Source organism: Microcebus murinus, chromosome 10, assembly GCF_040939455.1.
Source record: "Microcebus murinus isolate Inina chromosome 10, M.murinus_Inina_mat1.0, whole genome shotgun sequence".
Classification (NCBI taxonomy): Eukaryota; Metazoa; Chordata; class Mammalia; order Primates; family Cheirogaleidae; genus Microcebus; species Microcebus murinus.
This window is the reverse complement of record NC_134113.1, coordinates 63,138,062-63,163,689: the sequence shown is the minus strand read 5'-3', so window position 1 is coordinate 63,163,689 and position 25,628 is coordinate 63,138,062. Positions and strand designations below refer to the sequence as shown.

At 38.9% G+C, this 25,628-nt stretch overlaps 1 protein-coding gene across 1 annotated transcript in view; it reads left to right on the top strand.

The window, feature by feature from the left end:
• The window catches only part of LRIG3 (leucine rich repeats and immunoglobulin like domains 3), a 47,358-nt gene that overhangs the window by 4,558 nt on the left and 17,172 nt on the right, over positions 1 to 25,628 (top strand). Inside the window, exons 2-7 of the mRNA XM_012777156.2 lie at positions 1,617 to 1,688; positions 1,889 to 1,963; positions 22,793 to 22,924; positions 23,445 to 23,588; positions 24,621 to 24,764; positions 25,119 to 25,262. Of these exons, the coding sequence (XP_012632610.1) occupies positions 1,617 to 1,688; positions 1,889 to 1,963; positions 22,793 to 22,924; positions 23,445 to 23,588; positions 24,621 to 24,764; positions 25,119 to 25,262 (711 nt within the window). The remainder of the gene's footprint in view (positions 1 to 1,616; positions 1,689 to 1,888; positions 1,964 to 22,792; positions 22,925 to 23,444; positions 23,589 to 24,620; positions 24,765 to 25,118; positions 25,263 to 25,628) is intronic.

Here is a 25,628-nt window from a genome sequence, read left to right as displayed (position 1 = left end):
CTTTCTGTTGACTCAGGCTACCTCCCAGGTGAAGGACTCTTTTCTTTGGTTGTTTTTTAAACCATGTGGTAAATCTATGACTGTCTGGGGTGCTAAAAGCACACAGGTTTTGTTTGAATCCTAACGTGAGTTGTTGAGCTCACGGTTTCCTTGATGAACTCCAGATGGACTTGAGCTGGGCTGTGAGGGAAAGTGTCTGGCTCCAGCCAGCGTGGTGAGCATGCACAGCAGTGGTAATTGCAGGATTTTTATAGTTTAAAGACTGTGCCAGATTTTTTTTCATGTTATAACTCTACCAGAACAAATCTACTCATGTCTGTTACTGTCTGGTAGGTCTTTAAGCAAACATATTTCAAATAAAAACCTTTGCTGATTTTTTTTTTAGGTGAAATAGAGAAATCTAGGTTTATTCTCTAAACAAAAACTCAAAAGACTGAAAGCATTTCTGATTTTTAATTGTTAACTAAGCACTATAACACTGTGCTTCTCTGGATGTGATCTCTCTCCCTTTTTAATTTATTTTTTTGGGGGGGATGCTTTTCTCCAATCAACTTTAGTATTATATAAAACTTTGGTCTTTTAAAAATATGTTTTTAAACACTGAGAATTAATTTAGTTAGGATTGGATAACTTCTTTTGGTGGGGAGGTTTAGGCCATACTATTTGTTAACATGTTTTCAGTAGCTATTCAGCCATTTTATTTTCATTACACCATTTTGAAGGCACACAGTATATTGACATGTACAAGGAAGAGAACCAAACATATTAGCTAGATTTTGTTCCGTATTTTGAACCTTAAATGAGATGACTTCCTAGCCTAGAATATTAACCTATGCAGGAGTTTGTTACTGTTTTTAATAGTAATGATGCCTTATAGAAATTTATACTAAGTTAGATTGAGCTCTTGAGTGAGAAGCACCTTTATTTAAAAGATTGAACTCTGTTCACAGGTTTCTGTCTAGTTTAACTTTGTTAGATGGTCACTGTGGCTTGAATTACACATTATAATACCAGATATTAAGATTTGGGGATTTCAAGAAAGAAGAGGGTTCAGATTGTTTTCTACCCTTTCAACACACACAAAATGATATTTGAAACAGGTTGGTGCCTTAACCCAGAGAAACAAATAGGTGTGCAAAGCAATTTCTGTTTTGTTTGACTTTAATAAGGACGTCGATGCCCAATTTTATGACAATAAAGAGTTTTCTTTAGAGGCTTTAGTTTCTGCAACCTGCCTAATTAGCCACTTTTCATAAGCCATGATGTCATCATATCAAGTGGAGAGTGGGGAGATGGAAGGGGATGGGAGGGTGAAGCAGAACTTCCAGTTCACAAAAGATTGGTTCACCGTGTGCCAAGAAACATCTCTTAAAACATTTGTGGGCTAGAAATGTTTGAATCTGCCAGCCTCCTAAACTAATTTTGCCCTAAGAGTTTGTATTTTTGAGTTTGGCATTTTGGTTGCCGTGTAGTGTGTGGGCAGAATGGACCAATTATTTCTCCTCTCACTAGTGTTCATAGAACTATGTCATAAGGCCCACTCTGTCTTGCATATCATTTAGCACCATTAGTGATTTTTAGAAACTACTTATAATGTTATTTTTGTTTTCTCATAGGGACTTAAGTCACAACAGATTATCTTCCATCAAGGCAAGTTCCATGAGCCATCTTCAGAGCCTTCGAGAAGTGTGAGTCTTAGTTACTTGCTACTTAAAGCCTGCATAAAATACTCCTCATGCTATTTAGCTTGTAAAGAACATCTGGATTATAAGAAGTGATTTAAAACTTTTAACTTGAGAGATATCTTTAAATAATTTATAAAGTTTTTACCACCATAAATTACAGATTACCTAATCAACATTTTTTTTTTCTTTTTTGGCATTTATAGTAAACTGAATAACAATGAATTGGAGACCATTCCAAATCTGGGACCAGTCTCGACAAACATTACACTTCTCTCTTTGTAAGTGAATATTAGCAAAATTCTGCATGTATGTCTGCAGGAACTATGGGTAGTAGTTCCATAGGGACAAGTATAAAGATCTTATAAGCAAAATTTGATTACTTCCTTTAAGGTATAATAAAGATGGGCTTTTAAAAATGGTTAACTTCTTTTCTAGCCTCTAACTCTGTCACTCCAAAATTTCAAATATCCTTTTACAAACACACTTTACGCTTTGCTGTTGTTGCTGAACTGGTTGCCAAGATTGAAAGAAGCCACCTTCATCCCATAGAGAAGTGTACTTTGGTCGACATTACATAGACTAGGACTTTAATTCTGGTATTGCTCAATGGTTGGCATGGGATCTGTGGATTACATATTGCATAGTTCCTGGTGGAGAATGATTAGAGTTGTTTTGTGAGCAGAAATGGGAGTTGGTAATAAGCCATTGTAGTATCCTCTTTTAAGTGTGGCGCCTGCAGTGGAAATCAGGGTTCAGAAACATCGACTCAGAATATCAATTTATATAGTTAAAATTAAATATGTGATTGAGGTCAGAAATAATCATTGCAGGTTATTTTGCAAATAAGAGTTTTCAAATACAATTAAAATTGTGCTAAATGTTCTATATTTTTAAGGCAGATAACATGTTTGTATTCATGTACCGAGATAGATTTTGGAATAATTTTGACTTTCAGCATTTAAAGATACATTTAGAATGCCAGTGGTTTAATTTCTAAAATTAAGTAATTTACCATCTTAATCATGAATAACAAATATATATAAGCCACTGAAGTTAAAAATATTTTCCTGCTTTAAACAACTTAAGAAAAAAAACCATCATTGTTAGCTGCTTCTGGGAAAGGTGTTGGGAGGGTTGAAATTATATAGTAAATTTCAGGAAAGCTGTTCAATTAATTAAAGTGATCACTACCCAATTGCTTACATCTGGTGATTTACGGAGGTTTGTTTTTACTAAAGGCCCAGGTCAGCTAAGTCACTGGGTGCAGCCGCTGTGTCTGCTTTCCTTTGTTTGAATAAGAACTAAGTGACATTTGATACTGAAGCGGTTTTTCCAAAGATCAGAAACAGAAAGGAATGAAAGAAAAAGCAGTTGGTATTTGACAAGTAAACACTGAATTTAAAAAATATTTTTATGCTATCATTAGGACCTGTTTTGTCTTTCACAATTGCTTAAAATTTTGAAGTCTCAATGGAGTCCTGGTTTGGTATCTTAAACGTCTTTAGCTATTCTTGTTTGACCAATGGGGCTTTTTAAAATCCCACTTTGCCCTTGCTGTCCTTGCTCTGTGTATTGGCAGATTCTGTCAGCATGTTCAAGAGAGCCTGTTGGGCCCTGGTGTTTTTCATGGCTGAGAAGGTCTGCAGTGCAGTTTCATAATATGAGTGGGTGGGAAAAGAAGTCTATTATTTGGCATGGTATAGAGATGAAAACATAAGAACTTGCAAGGAAGTCAGAAAATTCTATTAGAAATAAATAATGTGGTGATTGTATGCTTTAAAGCTACAGTTTATAATTAGAAAGCTAGGATGACATCTGGAGAGTTAGAAATCTTAAGAATTTGAACTCTTACCCATATTGTTTTTGTTCGGGTTTCACTTTAGTGCTGAATATCACATCAGCCTGCATAATCTCACTTTCCTTCTCCTTAATTTGTTGCAGTCAGTACATCTGACCAGTGATTGTTTTGTTCATCTTGTATAATAATAGATCTGATTTATTACTTAGATTACATAGACTCTGCCAAGAGTAATTTATGTGATGGGCCTGCTTATTCTATATGAAGAGTGGAAAATTGTGTTCATACCTATGACATATCTTGAAAAATTTACCTCTCTGGTGGTTTTCTTCTACAAATGTTTTGTTTTCTCCTGCAGGATCCTTTGGATATTGTGGTACAGTCATTGTTCCTAAAGCAGTTTTAACTTCTGTGTTGTGTAGGGTGAAACATTTTCTTTTATGTAAAAAATTTTCTTTTATGAAAATAATTAGAGCTAAAAATTAGTTCTTAAATACATTTCTAAGATTTCAGGAAAAAATCTGTTATACCACATGACTCAGATGAGAAACTTGTTGTACCACAATCAAACCCCATACCTTTAATTGCAGTTCTCAGGGCTATTTGACTTTTATATTATTAAGTTTTTGGGGTTTTTTGTTTTTTACATTTTATAGAGCAAGACATTTCTTTGGGTTATTTGCAGATGTTAATTTGAAACTTGTGTTAAAGAAAAGGAAACATTAGTTGGAATGTTATCCATAGATTTACTATCGGTGCTCTGTATTGTTACTGCTCTGTGCCGTGGAGACCTCTCAGCTAGGGTGGCCAGATGCAGAGAAGACTGTACCTGGTGAGACCTTTGTCTTCTCATAGATAAAGGAGTCAGGAGCTAATAATGGGTCAAATGCCACCCCCTGTGCAGAGATGACATCAGTTAGGGACCAGTTCTGATGATGTCAGGGAAACCAGGTAAAATGCCAGGGAATTGGGATGATGGATGGATGGATGCTCCTTGACTGTCCACATTAAGAAAGCTCATCTGTAACTGTTTTAGGGATCACACAAACTAGCTCAGAAGTCAACCAACATTCTAGGGGCAAGGTATGGTTTGTGTGTTTGTGTGTTTTTATTTTTCACTCACAATTTCCTAGCTTTGGTAGGGTGGTATGCGGCAGGGACCCTGCAGCCTTAGGGCCACATGTGGCCTTCTGGATCCTTGAGTGTGGCCTTTTGACTGAATCCAAATTTTACAGAACAAATCCTTTTAATAAAGGGACTTGTTCTGTGAAGTTTCAGTTTGATCGAAGGGCTGCACTTGGGGATCTGGAAGGCCACCTTGAGGCCACAGGTTCCCCACCTCTCACAGTGCTAGTTCTGGCTTCTTGTAGTGTGGTGGGCCCTGAAGCATTGGACCTTTTTGGAACCTGTGACCTGGGTTAGGGAAGCTTGAGTAATGCAACATTATTGTTGGACAAAGGAGGCTTGGTTGTTAGTTAGAGCTAGTTGTGTCTTAGTCTCAATGCTGATAGTTTACGTAGTGTTCCCCAGCGTGCAGGTACTCACCTGGTGTCCTAGGGTTGAAACGTCTCCGTCAGTGGCTGCCGCAGGGGCACCTAGCGTACTTATTGAGGATGTGGGTTCCCTGACCCCATCCCTAGCGATTCTAAACTTGTGGATTTGAGTGGGAGTATCCCACCCGGATGGACCCAGGAGTATCCATTTTAACACATCCATCTGCCCTGCTGATTCTAATCAGATACTGCATAAATCCTTCTGGAATTACTGATAGCTTCAGTTATCACAATCAAATAAGCCTTCTCTTTTTATTTCTTATCTCAGAGCTAGAGCCTGTCTCCCAAGTCCATCATTTTCTTTATAGTCTGTCATTTTCCAGAGGTGACTGTCATCATTCCAGAGAGGTTATTATAAATATTGATTACCTGTGCTGCTAGGGCCCCAACACATGGGCTCTGCCAATGGAAAGCCATTGAAAAGACTTAAAGCAGAGTGAGATTATCAGATCTGCTATATGAAAATGTCACTCTGTCTTTAGTGTGGAGAATGCCTGGAGTTGGCAGGCAGGTGGGTTAGAGGGGCAGATAATTAGACCATGCCGTAGTCCAGGAGCCATGGAAGCCTTGTTCTACGAGGCAGCTCCAGTTATGTCAGTAGAACAGCATTTAAAAGCAAAACTCAAGTCAGGTGGCCTGGGATTAATTACTGGTTCTACCCTCTGCCAGATTTGTGACTTGGGCAACTTACTGTCTTTCTGTCTGTTTCTTCAGCTCTGAAATGAGAACAATAGCACCTATCTCACAGGGTTGTTGTGAGCATTTGGAAAGAGAATGCAGGTGATGTGATCTGTGATAATGATGATGATTCATTCAACTAAAATTTCTTGAATACCTACTTACTATGTGCCAGGCTCTCTTTTAAATGCTAGGGACACGCAGTGACAAAGCAGACAAACTCCCTCTTCCATTCTAGTGAGAGGAGAGAAAAATATAAGTAAACAAACTTTCAAAGGAAAGATAACATCCATTCGTGATAAATTCCCTGAAGGAAAAGAAAGGAGGACAGAGGGATCAGAGAGCTCTGGCAGGTGTTCTTTAATGTGGTCAAGGAAGGCAAATATTTATCAGACACTACTATGTGCCCGGGACTGTTCTAGGGTTTAGCAGTTAACAGAACAGACAAAAATCCCTTCCCTCATGGAGCTGACCCTCTCATGGAAGGAGAAAGACAAAAAAAGTAAGAGATATAGTCACAAGGGGATAAGGTGCAGGGGAGAAAAATAAAGCAGGGGAGAGGTGTAGGGAGGGTGTGGCCTGAGAAGGTTTTACAGTTTTCTGTGGAGGTGCAGGGAGGGGTCCCTGGGAGAGCAGTGCTTGATGCAGGGCCTACAGGGGAGGGAGGGAGGAGCCTTGTGTGTGTCTGGGGCTGGGGTCATCTCTACTAGGCCTCCCCTGCCCACACCTGTGGTGCCTTATGTATCGTCTTACCTGTTACAAAGTAATGCAATGATTTTGTCTTGTGTTTTTCTCCTCCACCGTGTTTTGAGGCCTCTGTATCTGACTCTTCTTTCCCCTAGCACTTACTGCAGGTATGTGACAGAGTTAGTACCTAATAAATATATGAATCAAGGAATACTCATGAAACAGCCACATCCACTTAGCATAATTCATACAGGTCTGCTCCTGTACACTTAATCTAAACCAATGGCTAAAGATTTACAGTGGAGACAGCATACCTATATTTTCCTTAACTCATGTTCAATTATGCACACTTGGTAAAATAATAATAAATATGACAACAGCAGTAATAATAATTAAAAGGAATAAAAGAACAAGAGAAGTAATTTAACACTCTAGGCAGTGAATACCTGCCCTGAAGTACCTGTGAGGTGGGGAATTGAAGCCCATTTCTTGTTTGCCTTTCTAAGTTTGAATGTTTCAGCTTGCTGAGGGTGACTTTCATGTTCAGAGACACAAATTTTTCACAGACCCTGTGCCCTTCACACTTGCAAACTACTTCATCAGGTTGTGAACTAAAAATTCAAAACACAAAACAACAAAATACTAAATACAATGAAAACACATACACACACACACACAATTGATCTGTTCCCACACTGAAGGAAAGCTGTCTGTATTGGATTCATTGAAAGAGAGGAAGAATGTTTGCATAAAGTGCTTTGATGGTGTTATAAGGTATCTTCAAGGGTATATTGATCATAGATGGTTTCCCCCATCTGCTTCCTTGGAACCTAATGTTGGGAGCTGTGATTCCATCCCATCATGTGTCCTGCTGGGGTGGATATGCTTTGGGGTTACAGGAAATCATGAGAGTCATGCTTCTCCCCCAGGGGTCTGATGCCATTGCAAACTACAGAGAATAATACTGGGTGATGGTAGGCAGTATTAGCAATTTGTGTGGCATGAAGTGTAGTTGTTGTAGAATTCCGAGAAGGATGGTGATTTTTCTTTTATCCAGTTTTGAAACTCCCACAAGTGCAGCATGTGTAGTTTCTGATGCTATTTGTCACACATCTCACTTTAGGGTAGGACTCACGTCTTACTGAGCTCTCAGTCTCTCCACTAGCCTGATACAGTCCCAGTCACATAGACGAAGCTCATTAAGAATGTGAGTGGATGAGAAGAGACCCTGGTGCAATAGGAGGGAGAGCTGGGCTGGGAATTGGGCACACAGGTTTTTGTCTTGTCTCGCACTAATGACCTGTCTGACCTTAGGCAGACTTAATTAACTCTTCTTTGTTTATCTGTAAAAAGTCTAAGGTGTCTTTCCATCTCTCTCCTGTGGTTCTGGTAAAGGATCAAATGGCACGATCTACATGAAAGGGCTCTGAAAAGGGTGAGCAATAGCAGCTGCTGCTGTTGCGTTTGTGGTGGGCTTGGCAGAGGAGCAGAGACTTGAGGCAGTGGGCCAAGGTGGGTTCTTGAGTGGGAGGGTCACAGGAGAAAGGTGGGATTTAGAAACATTATCATGGCAGCAGTAGATGGGGGAGAGAAAGTACTTTGTATTTAGGGTGAATTTTTGGGAAAACTTTTATTATTCTCTTCGAGTGGTTCCCAAAAAATTGGTGAGGGCAAAATTGTAATTAATAACTGAACAACATTTTTAGCCCAAGGACTTGCGTGGTTGTAAGGTGAATTTTGAGCTGTCCAAAATGCCCATAAACAATGCCTACTGTGTGTTAAGTGCTAGGGAGCAAAGCAAACTAAGGCTCGGCCTCTGTTCTCGAGGGACTCTGAACAAGAAGACAGGCAGTGAAGACATAGCGTACGTGGCTGCTGCCCAGGATGGTGGAGTGGGCCTGGGCCTGGGCCAGCAGGTAGGCTTCAGGTTGTGTGGATCATGAGAACAAGTGAGGTGAAGAAGGAAGGAAGGAAACTTGGGTGAATTGGTGGGGTCAGTTCAGGAAGCTGCTTCCGTGCTTAGATGGTTTGCAGGTTTGGGGGAGCCACTGAGGACTTCTTTTTAAGGAGGGGAATGAAATGACTACATTTCAAGGAAGCACAGAATCTACGGTTCTCCCTGTTTCTAGATAGTAAACAATGTTCCCTTTTCAACATTGAGTATGTTGAAATAAATAATGTGGCTTTGGTAATTAACAGTAATAACTTGCAAAATATCTGTTATCCATAGATCCCGGGAGCTGTTCTGTGCCCTGAGCCCTGCTGTTGGGTTAGGGCCACATCTCTTTTTTCACAAAGGAGAATTGGCCATGGGTTGGGAGTCGTAGGAGCATTGACTTCTGGATGATGAATAGGGTAGAGTTGAACTCGTGGTCACCAGTCAGATCTGCAGTGTTCTGTTGTTTATATACTGAACCCAGTACCATATTAGGTGGGAATTTTATTCCTAAGAGCATATTTAAATAATTCATCAAATTCAACTTTAAAAACAATATTGATATTTTAATAGGCTCACAGCTCAGAGGTAAAGTTGCGTATAGGGAAGGCCAGCATTATATACACTTTCAAGTGATAATGTATCTGGGTAACTTTGTGGCTGTGTAGTAAATCTCAAATAGTTGTTAACTTTTAAGAAACCAAAACCTTTAAAAGTCAACATTTGAAAAGAGGTCATCAGTTTATAATATTAATTAAGGAACTTGAGGAGCAGTTTTGGCCAAAATTAGAACTTAAGTTTCTGGGGGAATTAGGGAGTTTTGTTTTGATTAAGTGGACATAAACCATACCCTATCCTTAACTTGCATTTGGGTGCAGAGAAACCCATGAAATTTGACAACTTGTGCTGCAAAATTGATTCTAAAATGTATGCTGTCCTGATACGAATAAATGGGCTAATGTCTGCTTTTCACAGATAAAGGATATTGTATTTTGGAGTGTGTCTTAGTCTGTTTTCTGTGGCTTATGACAATTTCCTGAATTTTAGAATACTTGAAACTTGGTTATTTATAAAGAAAAAATTTATTTCTTACAGTTATAGAGGCTGAGAAGTCCAAGGTCAAGAGGCCACATCTGATGAGAGCTTCCTGCTAGTGGAGACTCTCTGCAGAGTCCTGGGATGGAGCAGGGCATCACATAGGGAAGGGGCTGAGGGTGCTAGCTTAACGTCTCTCTTCCTCCTCTTATCAAGGTTCTACTCCCATGATAACCCATTAATTCATTCATGGATTAATGGGTTATCATGGGAGTAGAACCAGTGGATTAATCCATTGTGGACACATTGGGGATTAAATTTCAACATGAGTTTTGGAGAGGACAGATATTCAAACCATAGCAGAAGGCTATAGCCTTCACCAGTATACACAAGCCAGAGCTTGTGTTTAATGGAAATAAGCTCATGAAGCTCAAGTCGTACCAAATAAACACATGCATATCTTAATATGGTAAGTTGTATTCTGTTATGAGATTTTGAAATGTTTATATATGACTTGCACATAAAAGAGAGCTTACTGTACACAGAGCTGTATTTGTGACAAACACTCTGTAAGCTTATCTTCACATTTAAGCATAAACTGGTCCCCAGAATACAGCTTGCTAGTTTTTTAAATTCTGGATTTGGAATGACTGCATTCGAAATATAAATTTGCAATTGTTACACGGCTCTTTGAACCCTTCAGTATTTATTTCCCCATTGCTTTTAGGTCAAAAGCAAAATCCTTCTAAAGAAGGATGACCTGTGTCCTCTTTACCCATAGTGCAGTCTTTGGAATCATTGCTTGGTTCTGGGACTGTGCCAGGGTGTTCCCGCCCCAGATTCCTTGGCATATGCTTTTCCCTTTGCCTAGAATACTCATCCTCCCCTAAGCTGTTTCTGAATCAGACTTAGTTTTCCCCTTTAATGCATTTGTATATCTCCTCTATTATAAGATCTACTTTATTATTGTATAAGTACTCACATTTTTCAGTTGCATATTGTTATTCTTTAATGTCTGTTTCCTCCTCCAAAATGTAATTTCACAAGAGCTGAGCTAGTGTCTGTTTTTGTCCCCATTGTAACCCTGGTATGCAGCACAGTGCCTGGCACATGGCAGATACTCAGTACTTGTTTGTTGAGTCAATGAATGAATGGATGGCTTGGTCCAAATGAATGTATATACAAGGCATCCCAAAAGTCTGCGTACAAAGGAAAAATTTGTAAAATTTTGTAATGAATATTTTGTAAATAAAGGTACATTTAGCTACAAGTTCCCATTTTCCCTATGTATGGCAACTTTTGGGACACCATATATGTATTTTAGAGAGAGTTAACTTTTCTGTGCCTGCCTCTCCACATACACATAAAATTGTTTTCTTTTTAAAACTTGGCTTTTCCAAGGTAACAACAATTTTAGATTTGACAGAGTGGCTCATTTTCATTAGGTAGCTTTTTATCAGTGGTGTTTCTTAAAGCCAATAAAATGCCCCCAACTCCCTCAACAAAAACTCCTGCAGTACCAACATTTATCCTGAACCTATACCATTTTCTCATTCCCTCCCTCAAATTCATTCTAGCCATTTCAATTGCTGCTTTGAAGTATCAGGTACAACATCTACCAGGAGACTTCTTGATGCCGAATGAGACTTGTTCTGCCAAGACAGACAAAACAATAAAATTACAGCCAGGTGCTTTTCATGATTGGGATGGCAAGATTCGACATGTGTGTCTGTCTTAGCATAGTTACTTTTCCTCCTCCTCTTCCTTATTTTGGTTTCTCTGTTGTGTTCCATAGGCCAGAGGTTCAGGGCTCTAGTTTGGTAGAGAGACCAAAACAATGAAACAGAGCTCTAACCAGTACCACCTCTTCTTTCTTTGGCTGAAAGTTGCTTAAGTATTAAGTTTAAAACATGAAAGGAAAGGCAGTTATAAATATAAACACCTCCTTTCAAGTACTTTAAAATCACCTGCCTGGCTGTCTCCCTTCCTCTCCAAATAGCTTTATCCAGTAGATAGAGTAGTCTCTAGAGTAAGGTCGAAGGCAAAATGAAATATTAAGGTAATATTTATGTTGCAAGTACCATACATCATAGGATAAACATTGTATATGTTCTTCAACTGTCAATTTTACTATGCATGAGCAATTTTAACCACTTTTATAACAAAACCTATTATGGAATAAAATAAAAATGAACATAAATTTTTTTAGAAACAATCAGATGCTTTTGAATCTAGCCACTTAATGCTGTGTGATCCCACACAAGGTAATTGGCCTTGGATAGAGAGCAACACTCTTCAGAGATGAATGGATGTTTACAGACTCGGGGGAAGTAGTCAATTAATTGTATAAATCTCTTTTTCTCTGATTCTCCTCCAGTCTATTTCTTTCCTCAGCACAATCCCCATGTGTCAAAGAAAAGGTGAAAGGAATTAGAAATAGTTTGCTACATTATGTAACTGGCTGTGACCATATTTTTTGCTAGTTTTGAGTGTTGATGCCCAATCCTGGTAACTCGGAAGAGATATTTTTCCCTGTAGAAAAATATCTACAGAAGGTAGGTTATTTGACCTCCCTCCTCTTAAGCACTTCCAAGGATAAAAGTTTATTCTTGGTGAGGAGCCTTTCCATAGTGACTGGTTCTAACTTCCCAGATTTCTTTTTTTTTTTTTTTTTTTTTTTTTACATGTTAAGCTGAGCTCTGGCCTTCTGTAGCTTCTACCTGTTGTTCCAGTTCTGTGTGCTGGGGAAAATAACTATGTTCTATTTTCTGCATAATAATTACAAGCCTTAAAATAAAAGATTTTCTTAAAGCCTTTCCTTCTCCTGGCTTCTCCTAGTCTCATTCCCGTTTCTTGTGTGACATGGGGTCTAGACCAGTGCTGTCCAGTAGCACTTTCTGCAGTGATGGAAATACTCTGTGTCTGCTGTCCACTGTGGAGCCACTACACAAATGAATATTGAACACTTGAAATGTGGCTGGTGTGACTGAAGAATTGCATTTTTAATAATGTGTTTCAATGGCCACTCATAGTGGTGGTTGCACTGCACAGTTGCAGATCTAGAGCCTTTAAAGTTCTCCCCTCACACACCTGTCTGGCATGACAGTGTAATATATGGTGCCCAGAACAAGATATTTGAGATGTGATCTGTCTTATACAGAATATGGTGGGCCATGTCTCTTGGCCAGAGTACTAGACATTAATGAAGTGTATGATTATGTTAACATTTTAAGTACCATGTTGTATTATTGGCTCATATTGAATTTGTGGTCAGCTGAGATTCCTAAGTTCATTGTCATTTTCATAAGAATTGCTTTCAAATAGACCTTGTAAAAATGCTTGACTGAAAATTCAAAACACTGCCTTATCCCAGGTCAATTCTTGTCTTGCTTCTAGACCATCATTTTAATACTTTGAGAGGTTTTGGATCATGATTCATCTAATAGATTAGTTATACTTCGTTAGTCCTGTGGCATTTGCACTTGAATATTCATGTCTCTATCTTGTTCACAGCACAGGGCCCAGTAGCAGCCACTAGCAGCTTCCCTAAAGGCTGATGCCAGACTGTGAAAAAAGACAGCGTTGTGGATTCACCTTCCTATGTGATCATTATCATCACATTTTCTATGTCTTTTTCATGAGGGCAAGTTAAATACTTGGGTGAAATCAAGATATTCTGTGTCCGTGATTTTCCTAGTCTATTGGTCTGTGAACCATATAAAAAAAGAAAATGAGGTTAATTTAGCCTGATGTGTTCATACAGACTTAATCCTCTTTCTGATAACTATTAATTTGCGGTTCAGAGTAACAATGATGCAGTGTTTTCTGATTTTTGTGCTGTCATCTTAGGTGCAAATTCTTTATATGAGGTAAATTTTTGTTAAAATCATATATACAAATCTAACTTGAATTTTTTTTTAGTAAAAAAATTACAGTAACTTTTTTGAAAGAAGGTTTTATTTTGGTTTTTGAAGAAAAACTGGTTTTATTCGTAGATTGAATTTCTATTGAAGACTTCCTATTAAGCGTGGTGGATTGAGTATATTCGCTTCAATCTGTCCCTTCCTAAAATCCCCTTAAAAATGAAAGTAAAGGAATTACAAAAGTGCATACCAACAGGAACAAAGAGAAAATAAAGAACATAAAGACAGGACACAGTCCAAATGAAAGATGCCATAGAAATGTAATAGGCAAATGGATAAGTTGTAACTGACTTAAAAGAGGGAGAAAATGGAGTTAATTCTGAAAACAAAGCAAGCTGTGTGTGTGTTGCAGAACCTCAGAATGGTTCAGGAATTCAAAACCTATAAAGGTGGGAGTGCAGAGGAGAACTGAAAATGGGATTAGTTAAAAGAAGTAATCAGACCTCGAGGTTTCTCCTCCAAAGCTCCTAGCCCGGTGACCACCCTCCCCCTATGCAGAAGACTGGAAGTTTATTTTCAGGAGATCTTAAATGTAAAGTCTCTGGGATTCAGGATATGGGCCGAGTTGTGCAGGGGGAGAAGATTGCGGGCATCATTTTCTGAAATGAAGGAAATAAAGTCAAATATGAATGCTGACACCCTTTCCTCTTAGCTTATTTCCCTGTTAACCTTCTCAAATGGTAGCAGCCAACACCCATGCTTATACTTAGCACACTGGAGATTGGGGGATTTGAGAGCTGAGACCCACAGAAACACCCCTCCCTGAAATAGGTCCCTCAGAGTCACTTGTGAGTCACCATTCAACAAGCCTGTACCACACACAGCCCTCAGCCATCTAGTGCTCCTTTTTACTAAATATGAATGAATAGCCAATGACCAGACTTTTGGAGACATTTCTAACAAAGAGTCAGGGTCTGAAACAAAATGAAAAGAGAGAATCAGAGACAATGGAAGGAGAAGGGAGCTTCAAAACAAATCTAATATCTTTGGAGAGAGAAGAGAAGATGCTATGTGCTTAAAACCAGGAAAACATGATGAAAATAGTAATAAAAAGAAACATTCAGAAATGAAGTTCCAAAAGGTAATAGAAGTGTTGGGAGAAAGTTGAGGAACTCTCTCAGAAACAAGAACCAAAGGACAAAGTGATGAAAACTGGAGAGGAAAAAATGAGAAAAGAGGAAAATCAACTAGGAAATCTAATGTTTTTCTAATTGGGATTCCAGAGACGTCTATGGAAATGGAAAGGGGGAAATTATCGAAGACACAAAAGAATTTCCCAAAACTGAGGAGTACACGTTTCTAGATTGGAAGGGCCTACTGGGCACCATCACAATGAAAAAAGACCTTCAGTAAGGCATGTGACTGTGCAGTGCCACAATAACGGGGAAAAGAGGCTCTGAGAGGAGGGACAAAACCCACAAAGCAGGTTGCCTGTGAGCACTGACAGTGGGTGTCCCGTGCTCTCAGCAGCATCAGCACCACCTGAGAACTTGGTAGAAAGGCAGGTTCTCAGGTCCCACCCCACACCTGCTGAGATAGAAGCCCTGCAGGTGTGGGGCTCAACATTCTGTGGTTCAGGATGCCCCAGCCCCCAATTCCGATGTCTGCTCAAGTTTGAGAAACACTGGGGTAGAGAGAACAGCCTCTGGCTCCTCAAACATAAATCCATGAGCACTATGATAACCTAAAGCAGTGTCTTCAAATACTATTAATAATCTGCAATTCTGTTAATCCTATTAATAATCTAAACTCTGTGCACACCCAAACTGTCTATCCTATAAAGACATTTCCAAACATAAGGAGGCTACGTGTGGTTTCTTGGAAAGCTAATGGAAGATGCAGAAAATGAGGGCGGTAAGCCGAGTGAGAGTAAGACTGACTGCACGTCCAAGGCAGCGCGACTCCACCACAGGAGAGAGGAGAAGGATCCACAGGAGGGAGGCTAGGTTCTATAAGAGGCTGTGGTTTTTACATAATGCAGTTGTATGAAGCCTCTGTAGCAAATCTGGTCATTTGCAGTTTTTGTCATCTGCATCTGGAATCACAGCTCCTTTGAGCTGGAAAAGATCATTTCATTCCATTTCCCTCCATTTTCCTTGAGAAAAGCAAGGTTCCTTTATATACGATAGTAAATCAACACACAGAACCAGGAATAGAATCAAAATCTCCTCTCTGGGGAACTATAGTTTAAATTATTGTATTAAAGAGCTCTTTTAGCAGGTTGATTAAGGTAGGATATCACAGTTTTATGTTTATGTTTTCTGGGTGGCAGCCATAGTGGGCACACTGTTTTCAGATGTACATCTTGAATAGCAGCTTAGATAAACCCTGTGGGCCAATCTAAAACTGATCCAAAGTTTCTGGACTAATCAAGATTGTTCACTTCAGGGTCTTGAACTTATTCATTTAATCATGAGTTCTGGGGAACCAAAGATGAATGAGAGGCTCGCTGCACTCACAAGCAAATCACAAGCTAGTGGGAGACTCAGACTCACAGCTTAACCAGAGCAGGGGTCTGACATGTGAAGATGACTATGGAAGGCCTCTGCCTCGAAAGGGAGGTGGAGAATTTTTAAAAATTTTACTAAATCCAAGTAGAGTCCATTTTTATTGTACATAAATTATTTCAGATTAAAATTTTTCAGTAAGTACCTTCTTTATCATCTTGTTGTGTTTGAGGATTGGCTTTAAATTTCTTTTTACATAAAGGACTAGATGGAATTTACACTTGGGGATTGAAGAAGGGTTTTGTATGTGGTGGTTGTGGTGGTGTGGCAGGAATGAGTTTTTGACACACATATTTCTTTTTCCTTTCTTTCCTTTTTCTTTTTCTTTTTTTTTGGATCATGGTCTCATTGTGTTGACTAAACTAGAACTAGAGCTCCTGGGCTCAAGTGATCCTCCCACCTCAGCCTCCGGAGTAGCTGGGACCGTAGGTGGTCACCGCTGCGCCCAGCTCGTGTTTCTTTCTCTGTTTTCAACATGTGTTATAACTACCACATGAATATGGACCTGATTACTGTAGGGTCTCTGTATTAAAATATCATGGCCATCTTATCATGTTTACGATCCAAAAGATAATTGTTTTATGTCGACCTGGCTTTTGGCTGAAAGAACTGACTCTGCCCCTCACACCGTGGCTCATTCGCTGTGCTGGTTAGCATCATTAATTCTTAATCAAGAATCTCTCTTCTTACAAAAGTTTCCTCAATTGGCTTTATTCTTTGATGCAGCAGTACCAGTGGACCAGTCTGAACATGCATTCTTTTAATGAAACTTCTTAATTATCTTTTTAGAAAAGAGATGAGCGGAGACAGTTTATTTTTATCTATATGGAAGAGGTTCTTTGCTTGCCAAATCTTTCTGTTAAAAGAAGCCTGATATTATGGGGTGTTACTTAGTCCAGTAAAGGTAGTTTTCAAGGACACATTTTTTAAAGGTGGGCAGGGATTATTGTTGGAGGTAAAAGTGATCTTTAATGCATTTGCAAAATGTAGTGTTTTCTTTAACAACTTGTAATTCCTTTATAAATCGTGCTAGACTGGTTGTTTGCAAGTTATATATAGAAATCAGTATTTCCTTGGGACCAGGCTGACTGTACCAGTCAATACATTTAATATGCTTGCTCGATGGCTGTTTGTATGGTATGACCACAGATTCAGCAATTTATTAGTTGCAGTAACAGAATTGGACTTAAGGGATATGTTAGAATGATGCGTTCTAAGAAAAGATGGCATTGCAAACATATAAAAAATGGTTTCACATTAAATTTCAGTGTGCACTTCCTCTCTAAAAGGAAAATGTAGCATTCAGATACCTTCTCTAAATCGCCCAGATTGCCAGTCCTTACACATCACAGCTGCAAGGCCTTAAGCTGCCTCTTATCTTATGCAGTAGGTAGGAGACAGCTGAAACTATTGACATATTTCTTATTCATGGAGAAGCTACCCTTTGATTGCTTCAGGAATTCCAGTGTGAAAAAACCTGATATTCTGGTTCCTCACTAACAAAGAATATTCTGCTCTGTGGTTTTTCTTTCTGATTCTGGAAATAAACTAACACCATTTATATCCACTTAAGAGTGCATGAAGGTTCTTTTGAGACACTTATGATTTCTGGAGATCACAGAGTCAAAGTAGAAGCAATCAGTGTCAATCCAAGTGGACATATTACTAACCTCTGTTATGTTTTACTGTATTAATTTAGTCCAGGTTTACATTCAGGGCAGTTCCAAGTATGAGAACAAACAAGCACAGTTTTTATACGTGGGAATTACACATCCATTTTCTTAGTGATTACAGACACTTTAAAATGCTGGGTTTGGACTGTTTTGGTCAGTAGCATCTCACACCTGAACATGAGGAACCCTCGTCTACACCCATGTCTTAGAAGGCCTCCCGAATGAGAAACACAGGGTGCAGTGGTAGCAGAGCAAGTGGGAGCTGCAGTAGAGCTGACCTGGGTCGCTGTGGCCAGAGGCTGCAGTGCTGCATGTATGTCAAGGGAGGAGGAAAGCACAGCCTGTGTTCTAGAAACTGGAGGAAGAGTGGGTCTTCACCGGCAAAGTGGGTGTTGAGGCAGACCATCATCATTGTGCCTTCATCTGTCCTCTGCATCAAGTTAGGAGCCAATGAAAGGGTGCTGTTGCACCTGGTCTTGCCTGCCCCCACCTGCCTTTCCACCCACTGCTGCAAAGACAGCCATTCGAAAATGCACCTGTGATACCCCACCACTCGTCCTCTGGCCCCCTCCCCACACTTGATCTTACAGTAAAGACCAAGTGCCTGGTGTGGTTTGACTGCTCCCTTTGACTGCTCTCTTCTCCTCCCTGCCTCACTCTTGAGCTTCCCCTTTCTCCATTCCCCACCCACGCACTCTGAACCCCAGCCATCAAGCCATTCCTTCATTTCCTCTAAGGGAAGAGCCTTGCTTTGCTCTCACTGGCCTGAGACATCTTTGCTTCTGCTTGGAATGGCAGGCTCCTCACTCTCCCTGAGCCAAGTCCTCACCCCTCAGGTCTCAGTGCAGCTGCTCCTTGTACACTCCTCCCACTGCTCGCTGGGAGTCTGTCCCTTCCACTTGCACTGCCTGTTCTTCCTTCCTTGTCACAGCACTTATCACTGTTGGCCTCTCCCCATAGCCTGCTGTTCCCCCGGTAGACTTTAACCTCTGTGAGATCAAGGACCACATCCATCTTGTTCATAGTTCCATCTCAAGCATGCTCAGAGTAAACATCATCAGATGAAAATGGCAAGCCATGTTTGCCTCTGCATTTTAAAAGTATTTGGCAAAGTTGGCTGGAAAGTGAAATTGGCAACAAAATGAAACCATTATTGTTGGACCTGAGAAGCCAAGGCTGAAATACCTGGGACTCCTGTTTTTCCTGTGGCTTGTTGGAAGCCTGAGGGAACTGTCTGCGTTCCTGACCAACCAAGCCCCCAGGTCTGTGTCCACAAGTGACTAATTATGTTTCACCTCAGCAGTGATTTGACCGTGGAACTTCCTGTACAATCAACAGACATAGCAGAAGACCAAAATAGTCCTTGTCTCTAAGATAGATTTGCACGAGGCTGAAACACCTTCCAATACTTACAGTACCTTATTGTGATTTTGGAACAATGGTAAATGACATTTCCACAGTAACTAAATAATGGGAAAAGCTAGTCATAGTTTTGTTTTTATTCAAGCATTGCAAATTTCCTGTCAAAAATATTCATTAACTGCAGTGATTTTTAAGGTGTTGATCAATTTTGACATTTATCCATATTTGGGGAAAAAGCTGGAGTTGAATTGAATCTTAGTCTTCTAGAAGTGGATGTTTGTGACCTAATTCATGGAATATGTTTATCTTGAGGGTTGTACGATGATAAAACACAGTTTTTTTAATCCAATTTTTTAAGGTAGGTGTCTCCTTTTTTACAACCCTTCTTTCATGATATAAAGCAAGGGTTTTTTTGTTTGTTTGTGTTTTTGTTTTAAACTGGTGTACATATCAGGTGGTTATTTGCCAGTTAGTCCAAGAGCTAATAAGAAAGTGATGTTTGGATTTAATTCAGTTCCATTAGGACAGATTTAAATTTTTGTGATACAGGGACTATTATTCTGGCAGTTGTAAGGGATTTTTGTGCGAGGGAGCAGCGCTTACAAAGAGGGCACTGTGCATGCTGTGTCTATAACTGAGCACTTTCACACTGCAATTTAGGAGGTGTGCAGCTCAGGAAATTGCTGGCTTTGGCTGGAGCATACTTTTACTGCAAGGAAAATTTTATTCGTCATTCAAGTAATTGGCAGTTTTAATACCTGTTCATAATTACCTTATAAACAAATGAATATATAAACCAAAGATTGTATGGCCTGTTATCTAACTTGTAGCCTTATTTGACCAATGTGATAGACACCTGTGGGCCTCCCTCTCCTTCCCCCCAAAAAACTAATTTGCTCCATTTATTGCAAAAATCTGTAGCCAAGTGTTTTCTTTCTGTTGTTAAAATATAAATGTAGCTGCGCTTACCCCAGACAGCCTGGAGACCAAAGCCAGATGCAGAGTTTGAAGGGAGATAGTGGTTGGGGCCGGAGTGGGGGTGCTGGAGAGAGGGGCACTGGGCGCTTCAGGGTTATTCCACTGTTTGTGGGAGGACATCCTGGTAATGCAAACATTTCGGTTATGTATTTAATAGAAAATTTTTGTCCCCCCAAAGCGTGGTTTTACTGAACCCACACAACCTGACCCTAAGGCCCTGTGGCAAGTCTCTTGGACTGAATTCGTCTCCGGGACCTAGGAATTGACTAATTGTCTCACTTGCATTACTCTGTACCTCACAGCTAGATCAAGGGGTTTATACCCTGGTGAATCCAGATGTGGGAAATGGTCAAAATCAGAGGTCATGGCTGACTTGACTCTAAACAAAAGTCTGTAAGGCTTTATGGCAGTCTGAGGGGCTTGATATTCATGACTGCTAAATCTTTTTTTTCTTTAAATACCTTATTATCACAAAGCTCTGTTCTTCATATATGCATTGTCTATGCTTGTTACCTTGTATAGAGTTATCTTTTAAAATCAGATAGATTCTTTTGATGACTTGGATTTTAAAGATCAAAAAAAGACAGCTCCCCACAGTCCTTAAAAATAACATATGATACAGGGTTAATATTTTGAGAAGTTTTGTTGGTTTGTTGTTTAAAAAAATGTGTAGTCCATTTTCTCCACTTATTTTTCTTTCTTATGGAGAAAGCAGCACTTGACATTTGCACGTATTTCAGAAGTTGGCCTTCTAACTCTGGTGGATGCTGAACACATGCACACCCTGGGGAGACCCTCTAATGTGCATAGGGGGCAAGTGCAGATTGGGAGGGGGGCCCTGTTCTGGGGCATTCTTAGTGTTGGCAGTGATGAGGGTTCAGTGAGCCAGGGTGGATTCCCATGTCAAATTCAAACCAGAAATTTTGCCATTTTTGCAAGGCAGAAGGTAACATACCTTTCTGGAGGAACATCTCCATGTAAGAATTGCCACAACATCCTTGATACTCTGTAGTCTATGAAATAAGCCTTAAGGGATTGCTTTGGGGCCAGTCCAGACTTATTCTGTGAGGGAGGTGGCTTGGGAATGCTTGAACTTTCTGTTAGGGTAAAAGCCCTGGTTTCTTGATTTTAAAATTATAGTATTGGTTACAGAGAAATTTTGTTATGATTAAATGGCATAATGTTTGAAAAGTGCTGAGCATACCGCTTGGCACCTAATAGGCGTTCAACATTGTTAGATTCTGTGTACTTTGCAAGATGCGGGGATAGAGACATATCCTTGCTTCTGTGAAGCTCAAGTGTGGCAAATAAGATCAGTAGTGTAAGTGCTATGTCAACATGCAGTATAGGATTTTGTGAAAATACATAAGAGGTACACCTAACTCATGAACCTTTTGAGACAGTGAGAGGCTTGTGAATTATAATAATGCAAAAGAGCTTAATAAACTCAAAGTGCTATAGAAATGTAGTTATTTGTAAGAAAGATACACATACGAGGTATATTTTCTAAGTTTTTTTGTTAAGTGAAGACTAACTGCACACTATGTATAGAAACACCAGTGTGTGACTAGTATAAAATACAGAGTTCTGCTTAGAGCATTCAGATTGTTTCATTGCTCCTTGTGTTGTAGACATGTTACTTTCCCCTGCCAAAGGATGGTCTAAAAAGGCCAAACTGCCTGATCTAGTATGACAATTAAGATTACTTACACATCTGTTTGATTCCCATTTCTAACAGAATCATCACTTAATGCTGAATTTCCCCTTGGAAACTATTGTATTAACCCTTTGCATTCGGATGTTTAGTGTGACTCGACACGGTTACCAAAAATTATAGAGATTAAAATTACTCTTTGAATGTATCAATAATTTGAAATATAAAAAAATCCAAAAATAAGTTTGTATGAGAAGAAACTCCAGTTTTTTATTCTGCTGCCGCGCTTTGTAAAATCTGGGGTGTTTAAAAAATTAAATTCTGAGTAGAATAAAGGAATCGAGAAAAAAGCAAGCGAGTGCAAAGGGTTAACCTTTTAAGAGCTTTGACTTGGCCTCTTTTTTTGTTTGTTTTGTTTTGTTTTCTGTTTGGTGTCCAGTGTAATACAACAGAACTTTCCATGATGGTAGAAATGTTTTGTATGTGTGGTGTCCCATTTGATAGCTGTCAGGTGCATGTAGCTATTAAGCACTTGAAATGTGGCTACTGTGACTAAGGGACTAAATTTTAACATTTAATTTGAATTAATTTGAATTTAAAGAGCCTCATGTGGCTAGTGGCTACCGTACTGGACATCATGGTCTGGTGTTTAAGACTGTTAATGTTAAAGCATGTTTTGATCTAATTATACCCAGGGATTATTCAGACTGATGTGCTCTTACGTAATATTTTTATAATACTGAAAGCCCAGGAGCATAACCACTAATATTGACGACTATGGCAGTGCATTGAAACTTGCAATTTCTTAAAGAAAAAGGTATCTCTTTAGCATGGCTCTAAGAAAGCCCCAATCTGATGAGTGTTTTAAGATCATTGGTACCTATAGTATGGGTGTATCAATTTTTCTCAAGAGAAGAATTAAAAATAAATTAGGAATCAAGAAGAAGGAATAGGGAATTAACTCAGCAGTGCCTGGTATGCCAACTCGGTGCTAAGCATGTCACATAACATAAAATGTCATTTAATAAAATGAGAAGGAATATTTATTGAGAAAAATAGCATAAAGAAAATTCAAAGTTAGCTTTAAGTGCTACACAGAACCCTATCTTTATATAGGAAGATTTTCATATATTCTAATATTATAATATGATTTATGACTTAATGAGTAAAGGGCCGTAGTATCTCTGTTTAACTTTTAAAAGTACTGTTTAGATCAATCAGTTTTCCACATTTCTAATGAACAAGTTAGGAATGGAAAATATTTTTCTCCATTCAGATCGTTGTACTATTAACCCTGTTAACTGTGCTATCTTTTAATTCTAGGGCTGGAAACAGGATTGTTGAAATAGTACCTGAACATCTGAAAGAGTTTCAATCCCTTGAAACTTTGGACTTGAGTAGCAATAATATTTCAGAGCTTAAGACTGCATTTCCATCCCTACAGCTCAAATATCTGTAAGTGAAGTTTTCTTTAACAAAAATGTTCACCTGTAATGAAAGTATTGTTATAATGGAAATAATAACTTTAAGATTGTTGATCAGTCAAAAATGTAACTTATTGACTTGAAATTTGCGCTAAGCCCCAACAATCACAGTCTTTATTTGATTCTTATGCTTTGGGATTATAAAAATTTAGACATTCTTTGTTAGAAAAACTGTAGGGTGTAAAAAGTGCTGCTGCTTTTTTTAAAAAAAAAATCAAAATCAAACCATTGCTGTGTTTTAATTATAATTAATTTCATAAAAAGTAGATTGGTATCCATGATACAATTTTGTAACTTTTAAATAGTCCAGTCACTTTTTCCTCAGAAATATGTGTAAATCTTAATCACCGTTTTCCCATGAGGTCCTAAACAGTAATTATTTTAAGTGTTCATTGATGGTTAGGTTTTCCAGAGATTCTTTATAATGCAGAGGTTGTATGTACTTTATCTTCCAAAGAAATCAGAGAAGTTCATCTTCAAACTTTCAACAGGTATATCAATAGCAACCGAGTCACGTCAGTGGAACCTGGGTATTTTGACAATCTGGCTAACACACTTCTTGTGTTGAAGCTGAACAGGAATCGAATCTCAGCCATCCCACCCAAGATGTTTAAATTGCCCCAACTGCAACACCTGTAAGTAGATGCCCTCTTATTAATAGATATTATTTCCTCACCTCCACCATACCCTTGGTGTCTACTCCTTGAAATCCATAATGTGGCAAGAGGAGTTTAGAAACAAGGATGTGGCCGCCTTCCCTTGGAGAGCTGGAGTTGTAGAATCTCCAAATTGGAAAGAGCCTTAAATGTTACCTTGCGCCAGCTGCTGCCTGATAAGACACGCTAGATTGTTACTTGAAAGAGTGAACAGGGTAATCATTAAATGACCCCCTTACAGAGGTGCCATTGTGCTATCGAAGAAATCATGGGGACACTCAACAGCTGTGGTTTATGAGAATGATACCAGCAACTCCAGGAGGCTCTGATAGCTTTAGTGGCTGTAAAGAACAGTCTCGTTAATAATGGTAGAATGATTTGTGAACAGGCTTCTGCAGTTGGGGTCCTCAACCTTGGCTGCTCATTACAAATACTTGGGGAGCTTTTAAAAAATCTCCAGGCCACACCCTAGACCAATTATATTAGATCCTCTGGGGGTAAGATCCAGGCTTTAATAATTTTTAAAACTCCCAAGGTGGTTCCAGTGTGCAACCAAGTTTGAAAACTACTGCCTTAAAAAGAAAGCATTAAACCTGAAAAGAATTGTGAAAGATAAAACCAACTTTGTAAGCAGTTTGGATAGGACCTTATGTTTTAGCATAATACTCAATATTCTCCTTCTGGGTTATTTAAAAACAAATATTAATTCAATTGCTTCTATACTGAATGGACAATGGTTTAGAAGTTCAACTGCAGTCTAGTTTCAATATTTTTACTCCAAAAATGCATCACACATTCCAGAAGGAGATTCACTCACTGCTGATAAATTGAAATTCTTCTCCACTCACTGCTGATAAATTGAAATTCTTCTCAATAAAAATGTTTAGAAATTTAAAACATTCTATGTAATTTAATACTGACTAGTTTACTATCGTAGTACCAACACATTTTATTACCACCCCCAGAATTTGTCATATGAGCTAACTTGTTTAATTGTGATATCCAATGCAGCGAACTGAACCGAAACAAGATTAAAAACGTAGATGGACTCACATTCCAAGGGCTTGGTGCTCTGAAGTCTCTGAAGATGCAAAGAAATGGAGTAACAAAACTTATGGATGGAGCTTTTTGGGGGCTGAGCAACATGGAAATTTTGTAAGTGTGGGTTTCTCAATTCTCGCTCAGGTAGTATGATCACAGGATATTCAGTGAACATTCAGTAGCTTTTATTTGAAATCTTCTGTTAAAATGTCATCATTCACAATCTCATTCATAATTTAGTATTCAGTTTTGTTTCAGGTAATGTAATTGAGAATTTATAAGTACATAAATTAATAAGCACATAAATTATAAGAATTTATAGTTTTTTTTTTACCGATGTCTTTATATTACAAAAGCTAAACATCTAGTAACAATGGGAATATGTAGTAGGTTGTAATCATATGTCCTCTTTGAAGAGACTAGATAATGAACTTTTGCTTCTGCTTTTGATCCTTATTGTAAATGTAGGCAGCTGGACCATAATAACCTAACAGAGATTACCAAAGGTTGGCTTTACGGCTTGCTGATGCTGCAGGAACTTCATCTCAGCCAAAATGCCATCAACAGGATCAGCCCTGATGCCTGGGAGTTCTGCCAGAAGCTCAGTGAGCTGTGAGTTGCCTTTTATTCTCCTCAGGTTCGAGAGCAGGGATCATGCCAGAGCATGAGCTTCTTACCACTGATCTGTGAAATTTTCATAACAAAGTTTCCAAGGTGACAGCTTTTTTCACATGCAACCTAGTCGTATTTTTTGTTGTGATAAGTTGAAGCCAACTCTGCTGTTTTCGGTTCTGCGCTATGTTGACAAAAGCAACGATGGTTATTTCACGTGAAGAGAATGTATTTTTTTAAATTAGTGAGATTAGAAATAATGTTTACCTGAGTATTATCAAGGCAGAATTTTAAAATAAGGATTATTGGAGCTACATGTATTACCTGTCTTTTAGAAAATAAATCATCGTGTTGAATTGAAAAGTT